This window comes from Mesoplodon bidens (assembly GCF_964165515.1).
Source record: "Mesoplodon bidens genome assembly, chromosome: 2".
NCBI classification, from domain to species: Eukaryota; Metazoa; Chordata; class Mammalia; order Artiodactyla; family Ziphiidae; genus Mesoplodon; species Mesoplodon bidens.
The window spans coordinates 118,497,217-118,522,974 of NC_138177.1; the positions used below are offsets into that span (position 1 = coordinate 118,497,217).

At 38.9% G+C, this 25,758-nt stretch overlaps 2 protein-coding genes across 9 annotated transcripts in view; both read right to left on the reverse strand.

The window, feature by feature from the left end:
• MIGA1 (mitoguardin 1) overlaps nucleotides 1-16,007 on the reverse strand; it is an 89,031-nt gene extending 73,024 nt beyond the window's left edge. For 3 of the 8 annotated variants that reach the window (XM_081223856.1, XM_081223854.1, XM_081223852.1), the window contains exons 1-2: nucleotides 15,935-16,007; nucleotides 12,924-13,037 (exon numbers count right to left, since the gene is read on the reverse strand). In XM_081223856.1, coding sequence (XP_081079982.1) covers nucleotides 12,924-13,022 — 99 coding nt within the window. In that variant the 5' untranslated portion in view covers nucleotides 13,023-13,037; nucleotides 15,935-16,007. Of the gene's footprint in view, nucleotides 1-12,923; nucleotides 13,089-15,687; nucleotides 15,915-15,934 lie in introns of those variants that run through there. The other 5 variants (XM_081223858.1, XM_081223857.1, XM_081223855.1 and 2 more) reach the window with 4 other exon arrangements.
• Nucleotides 6,645-7,265, reverse strand: LOC308611879 (2-iminobutanoate/2-iminopropanoate deaminase-like). Its single transcript, XM_081224001.1, has one exon. The coding sequence runs from the start codon at nucleotides 7,209-7,211 to the stop codon at nucleotides 6,780-6,782; it is 432 nt and encodes a 143-aa protein (XP_081080127.1). The 5' UTR covers nucleotides 7,212-7,265; the 3' UTR covers nucleotides 6,645-6,779.
• Nucleotides 16,008-25,758: the final 9,751 nt, after the last annotated feature.

Consider the following 25,758-nt stretch of genomic DNA (forward strand, 5'->3'; position numbering starts at 1 on the left):
GAGTAAAGCTGTCACTGTTGGCAGATGACATGATACTATATACATAGAGAATCCCAAAGATGCTACCAGAAAACTACTAGAGCTAATCAATGAATTTGGTGAAGTAGCAGGATACTAAATTAATGCACAGAAATCTCTGGCATTCCTATACACTAATGATGAAAAATCTGAAAATGAAATTAAGAAAACACTTCCATTTACCACTGCAACAAAAAGAATAAAATATCTAGGAATAAACCTACCTAAGGAGACAAAAGACATGTATGCAGAAAATTATAAGACACTGATGAAAGAAATTAAAGATGATACAAATAGATGGAGAGATATACCATGTTCTTGGATTGGAAGAATCAACATTGTGAAAATGACTCTACTACCCAAAGCAATCTACAGATTCAATGCAATCCCTATCAAACTACCACTGGCATTTTTCATAGAACTAGAACAAAAAATTTCACAATTTGTATGGAAACACAAAAGACCCCGAATAGCTAAAGCAATCTTGGGAAAGAAAAACAGAACTGGAGGAATCAGGCTCCCTGACTTCAGACTATACTACAAAGCTACAGTAATCAAGACAGTATGGTACTGGCACAAAAACAGAAAGATAGATCAATGGAACAGGATAGAAAGACCAGCGATAAACCCACACACATATGGTCACCTTATCTTTGATAAAGGAGGCAAGAATATACTGTGGAGAAAAGACAGCCTCTTCAATAAGTGGTGCTGGGTAAACTGGACAGCTACATGTAAAGTATGAGATTAGAACACTCTCTAACACCATACACAAAAATAAGCTCAAAATGGATTAAAGATCTAAATATAAGGCCAGACACTATCAAACTCTTAGAGGAAAACAGGCAGAACGCTCTATGACATAAATCATAGCAAGATCCTTTTTGACCCACCTCCTAGAGAAATGGAAATAAAAACAAAAATAAACAAGTGGGACCTAATGAAAGTTCAAAGCTTTTGCACAGCAAAGGAAACCATAAACAAGACCAAAAGACAACCCTCAGAATGGGAGAAAATATTCGCAAATGAAGCAACTGACAAAGGATTAATCTCCAAAATTTACAAGCAGCTCATGCAGCTCAATATTAAAAAAACAAACAACCCAATCCAAAAATGGGCAGAAGACCTAAATAGACATTTCTCCAAAGAAGATATACAGATTGCCGACAAACACATGAAAGAATGCTCAACATGATTAATCATTACAGAAATGCAAATCAAAACTACAGTGAGATATCATCTCACACCAGTCAGAATGGCCATCATCAAAAAATGTAGAAACAGGGCCTCCCTGGTGGCGCAGTGGTTGAGAGTCCGCCTGCCGATGCAGGGGATACGGGTTCGTGCCCCGGTCTGGGAGGATCCCATATGCCGCGGAGCGGCTGGGCCCGTGAGCCATGGCCGCTGGGCCTGCGCATCCGGAGCCTGTGCTCCGCAACGGGAGAGGCCACAACAGTGAGAGGCCCGCATACCGCAAAAAGAAAAAAAAAAAAAAAAAAAAAATGTAGAAACAGGGGCTTCCCTGGTGGCGCAGTGGTTGAGGGTCCGCCTGCCGATGCAGGGGACACGGGTTCGTGCCCCGGGCCGGGAAGATCCCACATGCCGCGGAGCGGCTAGGCCCGTGAGCCATGGCCGCTGAGCCTGCGCGTCCGGAGCCTGTGCTCCGCCACGGGAGAGGCCACAACAGTGAGACGCCCGCGTACCGAAAAAAAAAAAAAAAAAAAAAAGTAGAAACAATAAATGCTGGAGAGGGCGTGGAGAAAAGGGAACCCTTTTACACTGTTGGTGGGAATGTAAGTTGATACAGCCACTATGGAGAACAGTATGGAGGTTCCTTAAAAAACTACAAATAGAACTACCATATGACCCAGCAATCCCACTACTGGGCATATACCCTGAGAAAACCATAATTCAAAAAGAGTCATGTACCAAATTGTTCATTGCAGCTCTATTTACAATAGCCAGGACAAGGAAGCAACCGAAGTGTCCATTATCAGATGAATGGATAAAGAAGATGTGGCACATATATACAATGGAATATTACTCAGCCATAAAAAGAAACGAAATTGAGTTATTTGTAGTGAGGTGGATGGACCTAGAGTCTAAGTGGATGTCATACAGAGTGAAGTAAGTCAGAAAGAGAAAAACAAATACCATATGCTAACATATATATATGGAATCTAAGGAAAAAAAAATAAGGTCATGAAGAACCTAGGGGTAAGACAGGAATAAAGACACAGACCTACCAGAGAATGGACTTGAGGATATGGGGAGGGGGAAAGGTAAGCTGTGACAAAGTGAGAGTGGCATGGACATATATACACTACCAAATGTAAAATAGACAGCTAGCAGGAAGCAGCCGCAATGCACAGCGAGATCAGCTCGGTGCTTTGTGACCACCTAGAGAGGTGGCATAGGGAGGGTGGGAGGCAGGGAGACGCAAGAGGGAAGAGATATGGGAACATATGTATATGTATAACTGACTCAGTTTGTTAAAAAGCAGAAACTAACACACCATTGTAAAGCAATTATACTCCAATAGATGCTAAAAAAAAGAAACAGTAAAAAATAATAATAAAAATAAAAAATAAAAGGCACTGTTGAGAGAATGAAAAGACAATCCACGAATTAGGAGAAAATAGCTGCCAATCATGTATCTAACAAAGGAACTGCATCTAGGGTATATAAAGAATTCTCCAAACATAATAAGAAAACAAAAAACCCAATTTAAAAATGGGCAAAATATGGAGATATATGTATATGTATAGCTGATTCACTTTGTTATAAAGCAGAAACTAACACACCATTGTAAAGCAATTATACTCCAATAAAGATGTTAAAAATAAATAAATAAATGTAAAAACATGGGCAAAAGCTTTGAACAGACACATCAACAAAGAAAATAAACAGATAGCAAATAAGCACATGAAAGCACATTGAACACTACTCGTCATTAGGGAAATGCAAATTAAAACCACAATGAGATTCCACCACACACCTATTTTAGAATGGCAAAAATTAAAAAAACTGGCCATACCAATCGTATAACCACTTTGGAAGAAGTCTCGCATTTCCTTAAAAAATTAAACATATACCTACTTTTGATTCAGTCATTCCTCTCCTAAGTATTTACCCAAGGAAGTGAAACCATATGTTCATACAAAGACTAGTACAGAAATTTCTTAGCAGCTTTATTTATAATTAAAAAAAAAAAAGACAAAACAGGGCACCCAAAAGTCCATCGCAGGTGAATAGCTGAACAAACTGTGGTATATCCATACAATGGAATACTGTTCAGTAATAAAAAAAGAACTGACTACTGATACATGCAACAACATGCATATATTTCAAAATAATTAGGTTGAGTGAAAAAAAGCCAGACAAAAGGAAGTACATACTGTATGATTCCATTTATACAAAATTCTAGAAAATGCAAACTAATATATAGTGACAAAAAGCAGATCAGTGCTTGCCTGGGTAAAAGTGGCGGAGGGGAGCTGGACAGGAAGATGCAAAGGCAGAGATTACAAAAGGGAATGATAGACTTTTAGAGATCATAGCTATGTTTATTACCCTGACTGTGGCAAGGATTTCACAGGCATATACACATATATGTTAAAACTTAAATTGCATTCTTTAAACACGTATAGTTTAATGTGTGTCAATTTTACCTCCATAAAGCTGTTTTTTAAAAATAACATCTTCGGGACTTCCCTGGTGGTGCAGTGCTTAAGAACCCGCCTGCCAACGCAGGCGACACAGGTTCAAGCCCTGGTCTGGGAAGATCCCACATGCCATGGAGCGACTAAGCCCGTTCACCACAAGTACTGAGCCTGCGCTCTAAAACCCGCAAGCCACAACTATTGAAGCCCGCGTGCCACAACTACTGAAGACCATGCATCTAGAGCCCGTGCTCCGCAACAAGAGGAGCCACTGCAATGAGAAGCTCGCATGCCACAACGAAGAGTAGCCCTTGCTCGCCACAACTAGAGAAAGCCCGCGCACAGCAACAAAGACCCAATACAGCCAAAAATAAATAAAAAATAGATAAATTTTTAAAACTAAATGAATAAAAAAAAATAACATCTTGGTTCTACACATAAATCCAAAATAATTGCTCATTTTCTGGTATACCAGAAATGATTTACTTCCACTTGTCATTAGTATTTGGCCTCAGCGACTGTGATCTAACAAAAACTTAAAACTATTCTTACTCTACTTTTCTTCCAAATCCATTTAAATTCTTCCAAAACTATCATGGAAAATTGGAACATTCCAGTGTTGCCTCAGATTTTTTCCCTTCGCAAACTAAGAATTATTCTCTTCAGTAATGTCTCCATACAGGAATTGCCAAATATTTGTTTCTTTCCATTTCTATGTTTTTCCCTCTGGAACCATAGCTCCAGTGTTCACTGCAACCAAATGAGATTCAGGGAAAACAAAACAGTTGCTGGAATTTGGATGTTAAAAAACCAATAATAAATTCTAAAAAATAGCACTATTATTAAGAACACCTTACTTTTCATTATATTTTATGAACTGCCTTGACCTCATTACCCCCCCAAAAATGTTTCTTAGATCAAATATAAAAATTAGTATTTACTGGGTTTCCCTGGTGGCGCAGTGGCTGAGAGTCCACCTGCCGATGCAGGGGACAGAGGTTCGTGCCCCGGCCCGGGAAGATCCCACATGCCGCAGAGCGGCTGGGCCCGTGAGCCATGGCCGCTGAGCCTGCGCGTCCGGAGCCTGTGCTCCGCAACGGGAGAGGCCACAACAGTGAGAGGTCCGCATACCGCAAAAAAAAAAAAAAAAAAAAAAAATTAGTACTTACTGAACAAGCAAATGTAAGATAACAAAATTAAGACCTCAACTAAAGAAAATAATCTATTGGGAGTTCCCTGGTGGACTAGTGGTTAGGATGCGGCACTTTCACTGCTGTGGCCTAGTTTCAATCCCTCCTCAGGGAACTGAGATCCCATAAGCCATGTGGTGCAGCCAAAAAAAAAGAGAAAGAAAAGGAAAGAAAGAAAATAATCTATTAGCACAGGCCCAGCCATAACTAAGTGATAACGTGTTCTTAAATTGTCAGTTCTGCTATATCTTAGGGCACTGAAGTTAGAGAACTATTAGGAGACATAAATACAAAATTAAAACTACTGTCAGAAATATAACATGCTTTTATTAATATGAATTCAAATACAATATAAATCAATTCACTTTTATTAAGATCCAAGTTCTGTGTGTATGTTAAATATTATTTTTGCATAAAAGACCCATTACAACTTACAGTCATAATCTCATGAAAAAAGAAACGTTTCCATGACAAAAATAAGGTAAATTTCCCAGGAAAAGATTTTTATCACAAGTAATCTAGATGACACAAGGTTTGAAAGTCTCTATTACTCCTGCCTATCACTTCTCATTTTGTTACTTCTTTCTTCCCCAGAGGAAAGTCAATTACTTCCTATTATCATTGCCTGGAACACTGAAAATACAGCATCTCTGGATCCCAAACTCTGAGGGGCTTTTCGAGGTGATACAGTTCCCTACCTCCAGACAAAATGGAAACCAGACACGTGTCCTATTCATTCAACATGAACTGAGTACCAACTTATGGGCCAAACACTGAGAATACAAAGAAAGGAATAAGACACTGTTCCTGGTGCTCAGATTTCACAGTCCTCCCCACTCCATAACCCGATGCCATTGTTTAACATTCCTGTCAAGTTTCCCCCATCATCTAATGTTCTCTGGAGACAGAGAATAGCTATTTAGTCACACACAAGTCTCCTGCTCCAATAACTTATTTCCCTTTATTCAGCATGTTCTAACTAGAACTAAGTTGATCTATTCCTCTAACACAGTACTTAACACATATTTTTTTTTTTTTTTTCCGGCAGGGGGACTCTTAAGAGCGTTACTGAAGTTCTAAGCTCAATAATGCCAGGGATTATATCTAGATCTTGTTCACCACTTTATATCAACTGAAACAGAGTAGATACTCAATAAACATAGTTTGAATGAATCTCTCTGATAACTTGAACACACCACATGTCATATGCTAACTGTGACCTCTGGACAAATGAGAATAATACCACCTTCCTCACAGGGTTGTTGTGAAAGGAGATAACATACGTAAAGTTATATCTGACACATGATACACATTCCAAAAATGTACGCACTTATTATTTTAATTTAAAAAATTTTTAAACACCTTATTTTGAAATTATTTTATTTATTTTTTAAATCTGCATGTTTTATTTCCATTAGAAAAATATTATCTATATAAAATTTGGTCCAGTTTCTTCTCCTTTACCTCTAACATTCAAACTTAAATAATTTTACTCAAGTAAAAGCAGAATCATGTATCTGACATGAAAACTAAATATTTCACATCATTAAATTAATAGTTTACCTGAATTAGGTGTGCTCTTATTTCTCAGGAATAGTAACTCATCTTTCCTACATGTTATTTCCCTTTACTTTTATTTTTCTGAGTAACTATGTAATGTGTAACATGTAATGAGTAACATATGTAACTATGTAATGTGTCTCTTTTCCCACATCCAGTAGTGAGCGTTATAGAAGTGTAATTTATAACTTCAGTAACTAGATTCATCATTAATCTTTAACTCATGTTCAATTCCCCTTATTATATGGTATTTCCATAATAACTTCAGATATTTCAGTCAACCTTACACTTTCCAACAGAGACTGTAAAAATTAAGACATTAATTTAAAAACATTATTAAAATTCCAGACTAAGTAACACTGGGCCCACTTAGAGTGATGCTGTCACAAGGTCCTTGGACAGCTACTGCTTCAATCTCAACACGGCCTCCTTTGGGCAAAGCAGCAACCTGGTAAGCAGCTCTTGCAGGAAAACGACTCTGGAAATATTGCTTGTAGATGTCATTGACAGTACTGAAGTCATTTATGTCAGACAGCAAAACAGGTGTTTTTACCACATTCGTGAAGTCACAGCCTGCTGCTTTCAGAATTTCACCCACATTTGGAAGAGCTTGTTTAGCCTCTTCTGCCACCCCTCCTGGCACAAGCTGTCCACTTGCAGGATCCATGCCTAGCTGTCCTGAAATGTAAATGGTCCTGTCGACTAACACAGCCTGACTGTAGGGACCAATGGCCACTGGGGCTTTCGCGGTGCTTATCACCTTTCTGATCAAAGACAACATGGTTAATCCTTTTCCCTTGCCACCCCTCGGAGACAACTACCCTGTACACTGCTCCTACTCGCATCTCAAGGGTCTCTGAAATAATTTTAAATTTACAGAAAAGTTGCAAAGATAGTAGAGAAAGTTCCCATATCACTCAGTTTTTCTCTGATAGTAACATCTTACATAACCGTAGTACTCTTGTCAAAACTGAGAAATTAACATTACAATATTAACTAAACTATAATCTTTATTCCGATTTTACCAGTTTTTCCACTAATGTTCTTTTTCTATTCTAAGGCCAACTCAAGATACCACACTACATTTAGACAGATTTTTATTTTTTAAGTGCTTAGTTAATTCTTAGTCTTTTCCACATAACACTCTGAATTGGGAGAATCAACAAAACTATTTAAAGCTATAGAACTGTCTGAACAAGAACTCTGAGCTTTTCCTTGGTCTTTTCTTGGCCCTTTGATGCTATCCAAACTACAGCCTACTCTCTTAGTACAGGGCCAACAAACTTTTTTGGTAAAGGACAGGTAAATTATTTTAGGCTTGTGGAACATACGGTCTCTATTGTAACCAATGAACACTGCTGTTGTAGCACAAAAACAGTCACAGATAATACATTAACAAATGAGCATGGCTGTGTTCCAATAAAACTTCACTTGTAAAAACAGGCAGCGGCCTGGATTTGGCCCATAGCCGGTAGGTTGCTGACCCACCTTAGTGCATTTCATAACATGGAATGAGTTTTGGATACTCAATACCATGACTGAGAGTAGAGGATGTATCCTTAAGTTTACTTGCAATGATTCTTTATATTATTTAAAAAAAATATTCCATGGAACAATGTGGACAATAGTCCTGGCCTCAGAAATTATTCTTGGGATTGAAAAGCAGGTTGTATAGTAGAATCAGTGTGGGCAAAACACACAAAAATAACTGGCAAAAACCCCAAAGCTTTGGGGAGTGCAAAACAATACTATCCTTATGGAAGGAAATTTAGCAACATCTATCAAAATTTAAATACATTTACTCTTTGACTCAGAAATCCAAAGTCTAAAAATTTATCCTATACCTGTACCTATGTGAATTGAAGTATATCAAGCTTATTCGTTATAGCATTGTTTGTAATGAACAAGATCAGAAACAACCCAAATGTCCATATACAGAAACATCATGTAGCTGCAGGAATAAAAACAAAAACAAAAACAAAAACAAAAAACTACATATATTAATATGGAAAAAACTCCAGGAAATGTTTTAAGTATAAAAAAAGCAAGAACATAAGTAGTATCCTACCTTCTATAAGAAAGAGAAAATAAGAATATATAATTGCGACTTCCCTGGTGGCGCAGTGGTTAAGAATCCGCCTGCCAACGCAGGGGACGTGGGTTCGAGCCCTGGTGCAGGAAGATTCCACATGCTGCAGAGCAACTAAGCCCATGTGCCACAACTACAGAGCCTGCACTCTAGAGCCCATGAGCCACAACTACTGAGCCCGCGCTCCTAGGGCCTGTGCTCTGCAACAAGAGAAGCCACCACAATGAGAAGCCCATGCACAATGAAGAGTAGCCCCTGCTTGCTGCAACTGGAGAATGTCTGCGCATAGCAATGAAGACCCAACGCAGCCATAAATAAATAAATATTTTTTTAAAAAACCAACAGAATATAGGACTTCCCTGGTGGTCCAGTGGTTAAGAATCCGCCTTCCAATGCAGGGGACCCGGGTTTGATCCCTGGTTGGGGACCTAAGATCCCACATGCCGTGGGGCAACTAAGCCTGTGCGTCAGAACTGCTGAGCCCGCATGCTCTGGAGCCCACATGCCACAACTAGAGAGAAGCCCACACGTGACAACTAAGACCCAACACAGCCGAAGAAAAGAAGGAAGGGAGGAAGGGAGGGAGGGAGGGAGGGAGGAAGGAAGGAAGGAAGGAAGGAAAATATAATTGCTTTTGCTGATATCTGAATAAAGAAACCTTGAAAGATATCCATGTAATCTAGACGGTTACCTATAGAAGTGGGTAGGCATTGAGAGAAAACATCTCCATGTATGTACGTGTGTGTGTGTGTGTGTGTAGTTTTGGTTTTTGAACCATGTAAATGTATTAGCTATTCAAATAATAAATTTTAAAGAATAATATTACTTTAGAATCATTGTAAGGATTAAAGAGTTTGTAAATGTAACCAATATAAAATCTCTAACACACTGTTTTACACACAGTGGGTACTGTTGCTGGTCTTTTTAAATGTCATCCAAATGGCGTGATAACATAAACGAATAAAAGAATAAATACCAAACACTTAGACTCAATATTTTCATCTCTAGGAATCTACCTTAATAAAAATCTAAAAATTGGACAAAGATTTAAATATAAATAATGAACTGCTGAAACAACCCAAAAACTCAAAAATAGAGAAATATTCAATAAACTATAGTACACCTATACTTATAAAGCACTTTTAATGACAGAGAAAATGCTCAAAATATACAACTTTATAATCTCAAATGAGGGGGACAGAGTGGTGAGGGTGGGGAGTGAGGGACTGGGAAGCAGAGAGATATATGCAGACATAAAAGACCTGAAGTACAGCCAATAAACTTTTACAGAGGGGTTGTTGGCAATTTTTATTTTCTCTTTAATTTTTTTCTGTATTTTTCAAATTTTCTTTTAATCATGTAATCCTAAAAAGGAAAAGAAAGAAAGAGAGAGAAAATGGATTTCGGGATCAAAGAAATGCAAGTTCAAATCCCATATTATATACCCAATTTTAGACAAGTTAATTAAGCTGTTAAAAAGCTGCCAGATTTGTAAAATGGAGATGATACAGAAATTCCAGGGTTATTTTAAGGATTAGAGACATTATATGTAAAAATGACCTAACTAATGTCTTAAACATAGTGAATACTAACTAGTATTATTCTCATACATCTCATCTGTGTAACATCCTCGCCTATATAAAATTACACTAGGGGACTTCCCCAGCAGTCCAGTGGTTAAGACTCCACACTTCCACAGACCGGGGCGTGGATCCAATCTGCAGGGATCTAAGATGGGGGAACTAAAGTGGGGGAACTGGTTGGGAAACTAAGATCCCACATGCTGTGCGGCATGGTGAAAAAAAGAAAAAGAGAGAGAAAAATAAAATAAAATTATACTATATTTTATCAATCTAAGGTACTATTCCTTTTAAGATGCAAGCAAGTTTTAGAAATGTTGAAATGTGAAAAATGATCATGCTAGATTTGATGAAATTCAGTGTTTAAGTTTAGTGAAATAAATGCTACTTTCCATACGTATCTTTTTATTTACTACAATGGAGTGTAAACTGCATTAGAAGCAGATATTAAAAATAACAGGAGGGGGGCTTCCCTGGTGGCGTAGTGGTTGGGAGTCCGCCTGCCGATGCAGGGGATAGGGGTTCGTGCCCCGGTCCGGGAGGATCCCGCGTGCCGCGGAGCGGCTGGGCCCGTGGGCCATGGCCGCTGGGCCTGCGCGTCCGGAGCCTGTGCTCCGCAACGGGAGAGGCCACAGCGGTGAGAGGCCCGCGTACCGCAAAAAAAAAAAAAAAAAAAAAAAATAACAGGAGGGACTTCCCTGGTGGCACAGTGGTTAAGAATCCACCTGCCAATGCAGGGTACGTGAGTTCGAGCCCTGATCCGGGAAGATCCCACATGCCGCAGAGCAACTAAGCCCATGCGCCACAACTACTGAGCCTGCACTCTGGAGCCCGCAAGGCACAACTACTGAGCCCGCGTGCCACAACTACTAAAGCCCATGCGCCTAGAGCCCATGCTCCGCAACAAGAGAAGCCACTACAATGAGAAGCCCACGCACTGCATCGAAGAGTAGCCCCTGCTCGCAGCAACTAGAGAACGCCCATGTGCAGCAACAAAGACCCAACACAGCCAAAAAAATAAATAAATAAAATTTATTTTAAAAATATATTAAAAAATGGGCTTCCCGGGTGGCGCAGTGGTTGAGAGTCCGCCTGCCGATGCAGGGGACATGGGTTCGTGCCCCGGTCCGGGAGGATCCCATATGCCACGGAGTGGCTGGGCCCGTGAGCCATGGTCACTGAGCCTGCGCATCTGGAGCCTGTGCTCCGCGGTGGGAGAGGCCACAGCAGTGAGAGGCCTACGTACGGCAAAAAAAAAAAAAAAAAAAAAAAAAAAAAAAATATATATATATATATATATATATATATATATATATATATATATATATATATATATATATAAATATAAAAGGATTGGGAATTCCCTGGCGGTCCAGTGCTTAGGACTCAGTGCTTTCACTGCTGGGGCCTGAGTTCAATCCCTGGTCGGGGAACTAGGATCCTGCAGGCCGTGCAGCTTCTACATTTCTATATAAGATACAAGAATGGATAGTAAGCACGTGAAAAGATGCTCATCATGACTAATTAAGCAAATGCAAATCAAAACCACGATGAGATACCAACTCACTACCATGAGAGTGGCTACTATTAAAAAAACAGAAAACAAGTGTTGGCAAGGATGTAAAGAAATTGGAACCCTTGTGCAGTGCTGGTAGAAATAAAAAATGGTGCAAGCACTATCGTAAACGGTATGGCAATTCCTCAAAAAATCAAAAACAGAATTACCATATGATGCAGAAATTTCACTTCTGGGTATATACCCAAAATAACTGAAAGCAGGAACCTGAATAGATACTTGTACAGTCATGTTCACAGCAGCATTATTCACAAAAGCCAAAAGGTAGAAGCAACCCAAGTTCCAGCAATGAATGAATGAATAAACAAAATGTGGTATATTCATAAAATCAAATGTTATCCAACTTGGGGAAAAAGAGGGAATTCTGACACATGCTACAACATGGATGAACCTTGAAAACATTTTGCTAAGTGAAGTAAGCCAGTCACAAAAAGGCAAATACTATGTAACTCCACTTATGAGGTACCTAGAGTAGTCAAATCAAATCCATAGAGACAGAATAGAGAATGGTGGTTGCCAGTAGCTTGTGGGAGCGGGAATAAAGAATTGCTGTTTAGTGGCTCCAGAGTTCCAGTTTTGCAAGATGAAAAGAGTTCTCAAGATTGGTTGCACAATAGTGTCAATGTACCTAATGCTACTGAACTGCACATTTAAAAATGGTTAAAATGGTAAATTATTATTTTTTCTTTTTTTTGTGGTACGCGGGCCTCTCACTGTTGTGGCCTCTCCCGTTGCAGAGCACAGGCTCCAGACGTGCAGGCTCAGCAGCCATGGCTCACAAGCCTAGCCGCTCCGCGGCATGTGTGATCTTCCCAGACCGGGGCACGAACCCGTGTCCCCTGCATCGGCAGGCAGACTCTCAACCACTGCGCCACCAGGGAAGCCCTAAAATGGTAAATTTTATGTTACATATATTTTACCACAATAAAATAAAGTTAAAATTAAAGGACTGTAATAGTGAGAACAAGCCTATTTGAATAACATAACTCTGAAAATAACTGTAATAGACTGTAAATTCACTTAAGGTAGGAAGATTTCTTTAAAGTAATGCGATCTCCTTTTAAGAGTTATGAATATGATAACAACAAAAAAAGTGACATAAATAAAAACCAAGTAAGTTTTAAACTACTTTAATAAACACTTTGAAGCATTTAAAACCCCAAATGAAATTTAAATACTGTAAACACAATACGCTCTGAGCAATAGACTTATTATTCAACTTCGTATTTCTTTTTTTTTTTTTTTTACCTGGCAGAGAGAATAGTACCAAGACAGAGGAAGATCAAACACTCTTAGTGCTGCTGTCCTCAGGGAAAACTGTGATTCACCTACTGTTTCTTCTGACATGACTCCTCTTCTAATCTTCAGTAAATGAAACAAAAAATATATTAGCCACAAAGATTTCTGGTTATTCTACAAATGAAAGATACAAATTGAAAATTTAACTCTTTTTAAACCGCTTTCTTTTTTGCACTTAATTAAACAGCTTTCCTTTTTGCACACTAACCTGAAGAAAATAACATTCTGAGCCAAATTTACTTGAGCTAAAAGTTTATTAATCACCAAAGAAAATGAGTTAGATTTCAATTTTGAGTTCAAGTAGTAAATTTTCCTTAGAAAACTGCAGGTTCTAGATTCTCTCTTTTCTGGTTAAATAAATGTTTCAGCTGTTAAATAGTAATTTAAAATATTTTTCTTCCCACTTATTTCCTTCCAATAACAGCATTGGGTGGGGGCAGGTACTGAAAGAAATCTGATTGGAATCTTGACTCTAGGGGCTAGAAATGAACCTCAGGGCTCACTGAACTTCAGAACTCATGCATTTATTCTCCTACTGTCCCGTTTTAGAAAATTTTTTATTTTATATTGTAATATAGTTGATCCTACTATCCCATTTTAAAGCTCTTGAAAGAAATGACATACATGTTATGAAATTTTAATATTGTTTGAATGCCTATTTCTATTGAAACCAAAGAAAGAAACATCAGTTGTCCGCAGAGAAGGCAGTCATCACTGAGCAAGGCCCTTAAAGGTAGCAGAACACTGACAGAAACATGATGGTTCAGGGTCTGGGTCTATGCTTTGTAGAGCCAGAAACTCAATTTTATCAGTGTACCCAGCTGGATACACACTAAACAAATTCACAGAGTACTGATATAAATTAGTTTACAAATTTGCTCATTTATAATAAGGAAATACACTATCTAGTGAAAGAATACCTTTATATGCTATCGAAACATACCCTTTCTGAAATAAGACATTGCAGGGAGTTGAATTAAGTATAAAAGGCTGTGTGGTGAGCACAAAATTAATGGACCCTGAGGAATATTTCATGCAGGCTGGGAAAGAGCCTGAGAACTGTTTCTGTTGTACAAGAGTAGGCTTCCCCACTAGCCAGAATGTTTAGGCCTACCGAATTCAATACTTCTTTCCTTGCAGAGTGCTGTACAAACTACCAAAGAGAAAACAGAAACTAACAACAATCCCTCTATAAAAACTTATTTGCTATACTTTAAGTCCTTTATTTCTGCATATATCTCTGCTCTCTTTTTCTAAACTCTAGTAGACTAATCCCTTCCGTTAATAAGCCCCATTTTTTTTTCTTTCGGACAACTATCAAAACTACTGATTAAGTAGTAGTTTCCTTTCACATCAAGCACAGTAATACTTCTTAAGGTGGGTTACTGCTACTGACCGTTTACCTTTTCCCTATTAGGGACACTCAAGGAGTATAAACTTAATTCCTCCTCACTCATATTCTAATTAGAATATTTCAGCTCAGTGTAATTAGTTCTAATTGAAGTACATTTATTCTAACCAACAAACTGTGATAGAGACATATTATTCAGAAATACAAAAGAAATCATGAAGAAACAGTTAAACAAGTGAAAAATAGTCTTCTGAGGAATGAGACTAGGGATGTAGGGAGGCTGGGCAGGGAACCACTGTTTTTCATTATAAGTGCTTCTGTAATATTTGATTGTTTAAGTGCCTACATGTACTACTTTTTTGAAATGTTACACAAAAAAAAGGAGGGGAAGCACATTTATCCCCCCACCCCACAAAAACCTGACAACTTCTTTTAGAGAAACATTTTTGGTAACGAAATAGATTCTGGATCATTAAAGTTATCTGTGCTATTGAATTAAAAATTTTTATTAAAAAAAGGTACTGAGAGTAATTCACCCAAAGTGATTTTCTCCATAACAAAGTTTCAGATTTTTAAGCAGAGGAGAAAGAAAACAAAGCAAGCACTTCAATTTGCTGCAGAGGTTTTCTTAAAAGAATTCTGACAAATGTCTGTTTTTGCATTCTAACCACCTCATTCCCTTTCATTTAAAATCACTGAGGAAGTGATTCCAAACTTAATCATTAATAATTGAATAGCTTTTAAAAACTGGTCATTTCAGTTGCTTTCATAAATATTAATTTAAAAAAACATGAAGGCAGTTTCATGATTATTCGAATTTCGAGAGGGGGGTCTAAAACATCACCAAAAATATTATACTCTGTAATATTACTCGCTTCTCTCCATTCTAACCACGAGAGAGTTAAAAATAAGTGTCATAAATAGAATTTGTTTCTTAAACACCCTAAAATTGGATTTTATAATCCAAGCAAGAATGAAAGTCTGAAATATCCACAAAATTTTGATAATCTATACAACCGAGCTCTGAGAAGATACTTGAAACACAGCAAAAATGCTTACTTGCAATAATGATAAAATAATAATAAAGGTCTGTGCACGAGCAAGACCTTTTTGGAGTCCTCCCTCCAGAAAATAAAAGTTGAACAACTTTATTTACAGAAGGCCTCTAACGCCACAAACCTCCCGATGCTAAATTATTCTCGGAAAGCATCTTCAAGGAAAGCGTAATCTTCCTCATCCAAAAACCACTCCCCGCTCAAACCACTGACATTCTTGCAGGAATTTGTACCACACTAGTTGCCCCTCCCTCAGGCCTCCCTCATCCCCTCCGCGCTCTCCTCTGCGGGCTTCCTTTTTCTTTACCAAGAGGACCAGGAAAGGGGCTCCCTCTCGGCTCAGCCGCCCCGACCGACCCTCGCTCCGGCTCCAAGCGGCCGCCAGCCCACCCTGATTCAGCGGTCCCGGGCGGGCCTCCCTCCGGCTTTCTGTTCTTCCACCCGCACTCGGAGTCCAGAGGTCGCAGGCTGTCACTCTTGCCCGCCCAGCAGCCTCTACCCCGTGGCCACTGCTACCCCACCCGACCCTCCGCCCGCCTGCCCCACCCGCGTACCTGGCGCTCCAGGGTAAGTGTAGCCTGCCCACGCCTACCTCCCCGCCGCAGCAAGCCGCAGGCTGACCCCAGGGGCGGAGTCCTTCCGGGGTCAGGAGTGGGAAGGTGGAGAGAAAGTCGCGGGGCCCTCCTAGCCTTTCAGCGTGAGGGGATACGTGTGAAGCAGTTCCCGCCATTTTTGTTTAGGGTAGAGGCTCTCACCCTGCCAGATAGATGTAAAATATAGAATGGAAGAATTGCATCCTCTTACAGTGCTATCAAGAGCTAGCATCCTAGTTCGTAACCATCTGAGGGCTCTAGGACCATACTATGAATCTGGTGAAAACTATGGGGCCTTTTCTCCATATGTCATTTAAATACAGTGTTAAAAAAATACACTCACATACTATTAAAAGAAAAAATAGTGCGTGTGTGTGTGTGTGTGTGTGTGTGTGTGTGTGTGTGTGTATATATATATATATATATATATATATATATATATATATATATATATTATATATGAGGTTAGATGCCCAAAACCAATCCACAGGTCCCAGATTAAGAACTACTATAGACGCTCAGCCCCCAAACAAATTAATGTTGAGGTATTCCAATCCTGTATTAATGATGAAGTTATTACTGATTTCAATTCCTCTTTAGCTTTTCTCCACGTTTCCTACTGAATTAGGCTACCAAATAATATGTGAATATGGTCAACTCTGAGGGGTTAGGCAATGTATTCACAGCTCCAAATTTCTGTCTAATACGCAGTAAACTAATGGGGTGGGAGGGAGAACAACAGAAAACAACATGCTGTTTCTATGTGCAGTCCTGAGCCAAAACATTCCGTCAGAACTGCAGATTTTCAAATTCCAATTTCTGAGCATATTTGTGGTGAAAAGCCAAAATAATTTTGTAAGGATTGCTAAAACATGAGAGCACATGCTACTATTCCTATCTAAGAATCAAGAATGAACAGTCTTTTCTGGTAGTGTTCAAAATTCCCATTTAGTGAAATGGAAAATAGGGAGAATGGTAATGCCAGTGTCTGACGTTACCGGATGAATAATAACTAAAAATGCACAGACTGAGTTGTGTGTGAGAGTATTGCGCACTTGTGAACAGTGCTCTTGACACTTGAAGAACCTGGAATTTGTAAGGCTATGTTTGTTTATTCCTCCATCTCCTGTCTGTGCCTCCTCCCTATTTCCCACAACTTCCAAACATTCAGCCTCATGGGAAGAACAGTAATAACGATGACTACCACTTAAAGCAACTTTCCTATGAACACTATCTCCTTTAATTCCACAATAACCATTAGGAGAAAGATATTATTACACACTGGGTATGGATTTTACTCTTTAACAGGAGAATAAGAACTATCAGATTTTATTTATTTTGCTAAATCAGTGTAATTTGCTCCAAGTCTCCCTTCTCCTGGGTTACCAGAATATTCAGTCTTAGTCATTATTGAATATATCAGGTAGGATGCTGTTAGCTAGAAGCAAAAGAAAACTGAACAAATAGTAGCTTAAACCATAGGACAGGGTGGTCCATGTGGATGTTAGCAACAGATGGACGCAGTCTTATATTTGAACATTGATATCTTTGATAGCTTCTGCTATCCTGGCCCAGGAAAAAAAAATGGCACTTGGATTAATTCCAAAGGTCTGATCCTCCCCCAGATAACCAAAGTCATCATGTAGTGCTCACCAAACCAGGAAGTGGAATTCATGAAATAATATTAGTTGTTGCTATTGTTCAAATACTGAGGTACTTGCTACATCAACCATTAGTGAATTTGGGTATCCTGTCTGCATAGTATTGAACAATACTGTGGAGTCAGATTGCCACAGTTTGAATTCTTTCTCTGCCACTTACTAGGTGCATGATCTTAGTCAAGGTACTAACCCTCATTATGCCTCAGTTTCCTCATTGGGATGTTGAGAAGAGAAATGTAATAATACTTGTAAAGCACTAAGAATCCTATATAGGTATTTTTTTAGGATTAAAAAATTTTTATTGGATTATAGTTGATTTACAATGTTGTGTTACTTTCTGCTGTACAGCAAAGTGAGTCAGTTATACATATACATATATCCTCTTTTTTAAAATAAATTTATTTATTTATTTATGGCTGCGTTGGGTCTTCCTTGCTGTGTGTGGGCTTTCTCTAGTTGCAGCGAGCGGGGGCTACTCTTTGTTGCGGTGCGCGGGCTTCTCATTGTAGTGGCTTCTCTTGTTGTGGAGCATGGGCTCTAGGCACACAGGCTTAAGTAGTTGTGGTACACAGGCTCAGTAGTTGTGGTTCGTGGCTCGCGGACTCTAGAACACAGGCTCAGTAGTTGTGGCGCACAGGTTTAGTTGCTCCATGGCATGTGGGATCTTCCTGGACCAGGGCTCGAACCCATGTCCCCTGCATTGGCAGGCAGATTCTTAACAACTGTGTCACCAGGAAAGTCCCATAGTTATCTATTTTATTTAGTGGTGTGTATGTTGATCCCAATCTCCCATTTATCCCTCCTCACCTAAGATTCTTATATAAGTTTTTAACTTGGGTTATTTGTACCTCTGTGGAATCCAAGGATAAAACTCTTATTTCCATATAATTGGTTTCCTTGGTAATCCTACATATTTTGTTTTATATGCATAGAAACATTACTTTGAGAAAGGGGTCCATAGGATTTACCAGAATGTCAATGGAATCCAACCATGACATCAAAAAATGGTTAAGAGGGCTTCCCTGGTGGCGCAGTGGTTGAGAGTCCACCTGCCGATGCAGGGGACACGGGTTCGTGCCCCAGTCCGGGAGGATCCCACATGCTGTGGAGCGGCTGGGCCCGTGAGCCATGGCCACTGAGCCTGCGCGTCTGGAGCCTGTGCTCTGCAACGGGAGAGGCCACAACAGTGAGAGGCCCGTGTACCACACACACACACAAAAAATGGTTAAGAACTTAGAACATACCCTGGCACATATTTCTAAGATATATGGCATATTAAGTGGGACTTTTCCATGTCTTTTGGCAGAAGCTCCAAAGCTGAGCAAAATAGATGCCAAGTGCCCTGAGCATTCTAAAAAAGAATGCTAAATCATCCACACAGGGCATGCTAGGAGAAAGGGCAGCCCATTTAGCAACTCTTAGCCCTCATGTGCCTCCACGGAATGATGTGGCAGAATTAATCAAAAAAGATTGGAGAATGGAAATACCCAGGAGACAATTTTCTGGAGTTCTGTGCATTTTTCCTTCTCCTTCCCCAAGAGTGGAGAGAGAAGTGTACTTGCTTATTCTGTCCTATCACCACCTTGAGCCAAGTGAAAGAATTTTAAGAAATTCAGACAGTTTGACCTCTGTGCCCTGTAGTTTATGTCACCTGAAAAATCTAAAGGCAACAGACTACCCAAAGAGGCCTTTGATGACTGAGCAGAGAGAGAGGGCTGCAGCAGAAATGCCCTATACTAGCAATCTTGCAAGAAAACTTTTCCTGTGGAGCATGTGAACACCATAGAATGTAGCAGGCTTCAGTTATCTTAAAAGGTTGTATGTTGAAATCAGGAGCTAAGTGGACCATCTATTGATAAATGGTTAGTTACAGATTTTTTCAAAGTATTAGGAAATGAAACAGTGAAAAGTGCCCAGCAAGGCAGGGGGAGGGGAAGTCATTGAGGAACACATAAAAGGGACCTATAAGAAAAGAGCCAGCTCTTAGGAGTGGGACACAGGCAGAAAGCACCGAAGTCGTATTTAACTACAGTGATTGGGTATATGTGATATTTTATTTCAGACATTTAGGATTACTGCTCAGTCCATCTGAGACAATATATGACCAGTGTACTTCATTAATTATGGATGGAAACAGTGCTTATCAAGTGACAACATTAAACCTGACCAAAGTCTAGCACTTTGACAATTAAAACCAATGACATTACCTAAGTAAATGAATTCTTTTAGGTAATTCATATACCCAATTACCGTTTCCATTAACTGCTAAAACCTGCAGAGTCCCCAGCAATAACTCAAGGCCTCCTTTTAAATTTACACAATACAATAGGGCATATACTTGCCCTTGTATCTTTGTTCTTATCACCCACCCAAGAGTGTTTGACAGGACTCTTCTGCAAGTCAGAACTAAACCAACCAAGGCGTCTAGAACTCAGAGTATTGTTCTAGATGCTAATTTAGAACATCTATTCCATGCACATCCAAACATTGCAGATTCAGTTCCTCAGAATGTTAAACATAGAGTACCACATGGCCCAGCAATTCTACGCTTAGACAATAACCAAGAGAAATTAGAACATACATTGAAGTAAAAATTTGTACATGAATGTGCATAGTAGCATTATGCATAATAGCTAAAAAATGAAAGCAACCCAAATGTCTATCAACTGATGAATGGATGAATAAAATGTAGTATATTCATATAATGGAATACTATTTGGCCATAAAAGGGAATGAAGTACTGATACATGCTACAACATGGGTAAACCTTGAAAACGTGTTAAGAAGCCAGTCATAAAAGATTATGTTCTTGTATGATTCTGTTTACATGAACCTCCAGAATAGGAAAACCTATTGAGAAAGTAGGTTAGTGACGGCCCAGGGCACAAAGGGCTGGGAGGAAATGGAGGGGACTCCTTAAAGGGTATGGGACTTCTAAAGGGTATGGGGTAGTGAGATGTTCTAAACTTAGATTGTGGTACTAGTTGTGCAAATCTGTGAATATACTAAAACTTACTCAATTGTGTACTTTAAATACATGAATTATATAGCTTGTGAATTGTATCTCAATAAAGCTGTTACCTCCCAAAATTATTACTGCCATTTCTTAGGTCAAAAAATCGAGGCTTAAAGAGATTATGAAAATGATAAAACGTAGAGATCTGAGGCCACAGACTGATGTAGCACATGCTCTCCCTGCATTGCCTCAGTAGTTATCAAAATGCTAAGCTGCTCCAATAAGAGGCATGCATTCCACTGGGAGGTATTTACATCAAAATGTAAAATAAAGTGTAAACAACACAGATGTTTTTCTATTAAAAGTTTAGGTAAGCCAGTTTATTCTTAAGTTACTTTAAAGTAAAGAGCAAGGGGGAAAAGAAATGAAGATGGTGGAGTAGAAGGATGTGCACTCACTCCCTCTTGCGAGAGCACCAGAATCACAACTAACTGCTGAATAGTCATCAAAAGAAAGACACTGGAACTCACCAAAAAAGATACGCCACATCCAAAGACACAGGAGAAGCCACAATGAGATGGTAGAAGAGGTGCAATCAAAATAAAATCAAATCCCACAGCTTCTGGGTGGGCAACTCACAAACTGGAGAACATTTATAATACAGAAGTCCACCCAGTGGAATGAAGGTTCTGAGCCCCACGTCAGCCTTTCCAACCTGGGGGTCCGGCAACAGGAGGAGGAATTCCTAGAGGATCAGACTTTGAAGGCTAGTGGGATTTGATGCAGGACATTGACAGGTCTGGGGGAAACAGAGACTCCGGTCTTGGAGGGCACATACAAAGTAGTGTGTGCATCAGGACCCAGGGGAAGGAGCAGTGACCCCATAACAGACTGAACCAGAGCTACCTGCTTGTGTTGGAGGGTCTCCTGAAGAGACAGGGTGGTGGTGGCTCACTGTGGGGACAAGGACACTGGCAGCAGAAGTTCTAGGAAGTACTCCTTGCTGTGAGCCCTCCCAGAGTCTGCCATTAGCCCCACCAAAGGGCCTGTAGGCTCCAGTGCTGGGTTGCCTCAGGTCAAACACCCAACAGGGAGGGAACCCAGCCCCACCCATCAGCAGACAAGCAGATTAAAGTTTTACTGAGCTCTGCCCACCAGAGCAACAGTCAGCTCAACCCACCACCAATCCCTCCCATCAGGTAGCATGCACAAGCCTGTTAGGTAGCCTCATCCACCAGAGGACAGACAGCAGAAGCAGAAGAACTATAATTCTGCAGCCTGTGGAAGGAAAACCACATTCACAGAAAAACAGACAAAATGAAAAGGCAGAGGACTATGTACCAGATGAAGGAACAAGATAAAACTCCTGAAAAACAACTAAATGAAGTAGAGATAGGCAAACTTCCAGAAAAAGAAATCAGAATAATGATAGTGAAGATGATCCAGGACCTCAGAAAAAGAATGGAGGCAAAGATCGAGAAGATGCAAGAAATGTTTAACAAAGACCAAGAAGAATTAAAGAACAAACACCTAGAAGAATTAAAGAATGAATAAACAGAGATAAACAATACAATAACTGACATGAAAAATACACTAGAAATAATCAATAGCAGAATAACTGAGGCAGAAGAATGGATAAGTGACCTGGAAGACAGAATGGTGGAATTCACTGCCACGGAACAGAATAAAGAAAAAAAGAATGAAAAGAGATGAAGACAGCCTAAGAGACCTCTGGGACAACATTAAACACACCAATATTCGAATTATAGGGGTCCCAGAAGGAGCGAAGAGAAGGAAAGGAACCTATCAAAGAAAATATTTGAAGAGATTATACTCGAAAACTTTCCTAACATGAGAAAGGAAATAGCCACCAAAGTCCAGGAAGTGCAGAGAGCCCCAGGAAGGATAAACCCAAGGAGAAACAGGCCGAGACACATAGTAATCAAATTGACATAAATTAAAGACAAATTATTGAAAGCAACAAGGGAAAAATGACAAATAACATACAAGGGAACTCCCATAAGGTTAACAGCTGATTTCTCAGCAGAAACTCTACAAACCAGAAGGGAGTGGCATGATATATTTAAAGTGATGAAAGTTAAGAACGTACAACCAAGATTACTCTACCCGACAAGGATCTCATTCAGATTCGATGTTGAAATCAAAAGTTTTACAACAGGAAAAGCTAAGAGAATTCAGCACCACCAAATCAGCTCTACAACAAAGGCTAAAGGAACTTCTCTAAGTGGGAAACACAAGAGCAGAAAAAGACCTACAAAGACAAACCCATTACATTAAGAAAATGGTCATAGGAACATACATATCGATAATTACCTTAAACGTGAATGGATTAAATGCTCCAACCAAAAGACACAGGCTCGATAAATGGATACAAAAACAAGACCTATATATATGCTGTCTATAAGAGACCTACTTCAGACCTAGGGACACATACAGTCTGAAAGTGAGGGGATGGAAAAAGATATTCCATGCAAATGGAAATCAAAAGAAAGCTGGAGTAGAAATACTCTGATAAAATAGACTTTAAAATAAAGAATTTTACAAGGAAGAACACTACATAATGATCAAGGGACCAATCTAAGGAGAAGATATAGCAATTATAAATATATATGCACCCAACATAGGAGCACCTCGATGCATAATGGAACTGTTAACAGCTATAAAGGAGGAAATTGACAGTAACACAGTAATAGTAGGGAACTTTAGCACCTCACTTACACCAATGGATAAATCATCCAGACAGAAAATTAAAAAGGAAACACAAGCTTTAAATGACACAACAGACCAGATAGATTTAATTGATATTTATAGGACATTCTATCCAAAAACAGCAGATTACACTTTCTTTGTAATTGCACAGGGAACATTCTCCAGGATAGATCACATCTTGGGTCACAGATCAAGCCTCAGTAAATTTAAGAAAATAAAAATAATACCAAGCATCTTTTCCAACCACAACGCTATGAGATTAGAAATCAATTACAGGGAAAAAATGTAAAAAACACAAACACATGGAGGCTAAACAATATGTAACTAAATAATCAAGAGATCACTAAAGAAATCAAAGAGGAAATCAAAAGATACCTAGAGACAAATGACAATGAAAACAGGATGATCCAAAACCTATGGGATGCAGCAAAAGCAGTTCTAAGAGGGAAGTTTATAGCAATACAAGCCTACCTCAAGGAACAAGAAATATCTCAAATAAACAATCTAACCTTATACCTAAAGGAACTATAGAAAGAAGAACAAACAAAACCCAAAGTTAGTAGAAGGAAAAAAATCATAAAGATCAGATCAGAAATAAATGAAATACAAACAAAGAAAAGAGTAGCAAAGATCAATAAAACTAAAAGCTGGTTCTTTGAGAAGATAAATGAAATTGACAAACCTTTAGCCAGGCTCATCAAGAAAAAGAGGGAGAGGACTCAAATCAATAAAATAAGAAATGAAAAAGGAGAAGTTACAACAGACACCGCAGAAATACAAAGGATCGTGAGAGATTACTACAAGCAACTATATGCCAATGAAATGGGCAAGTTAGAAGAAATGGACAAATTCTTAGAAAGGTATAACCTTCCAAGATTCAACCAGGAAGAAATAGAAAATATGAACAAACCAATCACAAGTAATGAAAATGAAACTGTGATTAAAAATCTTCCAACAGACAAAAGTCCAGGACCAGATGGCTTCACAGGTGAATTCTATCAAACATTTAGAGAAGAGCTAACACCCATCCTTCTCAAATTCTTCCAAAAAATTGCAGTGGAAGGAACACACCCAAACGCGTTTTCTGAGGCCACCATCACCCTGATACCAAAACCAGACGGAGATACTACAAAAAAGAAAATTACAGACCAATACCACTGATGAATATAGATGCAAAAATCCTCAACAAAACACTAGCAAACAGAATCCAACAACACATTAAAAGGATCATACAACATGATCAAGTGGGATTTATCTCAGGGATGCAAGGATTCTTCAATATATGCAAAGTAATCAATGTGACACACCATAGTAACAAATTAAAGAATAAAAGCCATATGATCATCTCAATATATGCAGAAAAAGCTTTTAACAAAATTTAACACCCATTTATGATAAAAAAAAAAACTCTCCAGAAAGTGGGCATAGAGGGAACCTACCTCAACATAATAAAGTCCATATATAACAAACCCACAGCAAATATCATTCTCAATGGTGAAAAATTGAAAGCATTTCCTCTAAGATCAAGAACAAGACAAGGATGTCCTGTCTCACTACTGTTATTCAACATTGTTTTGGAAGTCCTAGCCATGGCAATCAGAGAAGAAAAAGAAATAAGAGGAAAACAAATTGGAAAAGAAGAAGTAAAACTATCACTGTTTGCAGCTGACATGACACCATACATAGAGAATCCTAAAGATACCACCAGAAAGCTACTAGAGCTAATCAATTAATTTGGTAAAGTTGCAGAATAGAAAATTATTTCACAGAAATCTCTTGCATTCCTCTACACTAACAATGAAAGATCAGAAAGGGAAATTAAGGACACAATCCCATTCACCATTGCAAGAAGAAGTATAAAATACCTAGGACTAAACCTACCTAAGGAGGTAAAAAAGCTGCACTCAGAAAACTATAAGACACTGATGAAAGAAATCAAAGATGACACAAACAGATAGAGAGATATACCATGTTCTTGGATTGGAAGAATCAATATTATGAAAATGGCTATACTACCAAAGCAATCTGCAGATTCAATGCAATCCCTTTCAAATTAACAGTAGCATTTTTTTACAGAACTAAAACAAAATATCTTAAAATTTGTATGGAGACACAAAAGACCCCGAGTAGATAAGCAGTCTTGAGGGAAAAAAAAATCGAGCTGGAGGAATCAGACTCCCTGACTTCAGACTATACTGCAAAGCTACAGTAATCAAGACAATATGGTACTGGAACAAAATCAGAAACATAGATCAATGGAATAGGATAGAAAACCCAGAGGTAAAGCCACACACCTATGTTTAATTAATCTATGACAAAGGAGGCAAGGATATACAATGGAGAAAAGACAGTCTCTTCAATAAGTGGTGCTGGGAAAACTGGACAGCTACATGTAAAAGAATGAAATTAGAACACTCCCTAACACCATACACAAAAAT

Excerpts from the sequence above, each read along its gene's own strand:
- LOC308611879 (XM_081224001.1), bottom strand. The coding sequence starts at position 7,211 with ATGTTGTCTTTGATCAGAAAGGTGATAAGCACCGCGAAAGCCCCAGTG.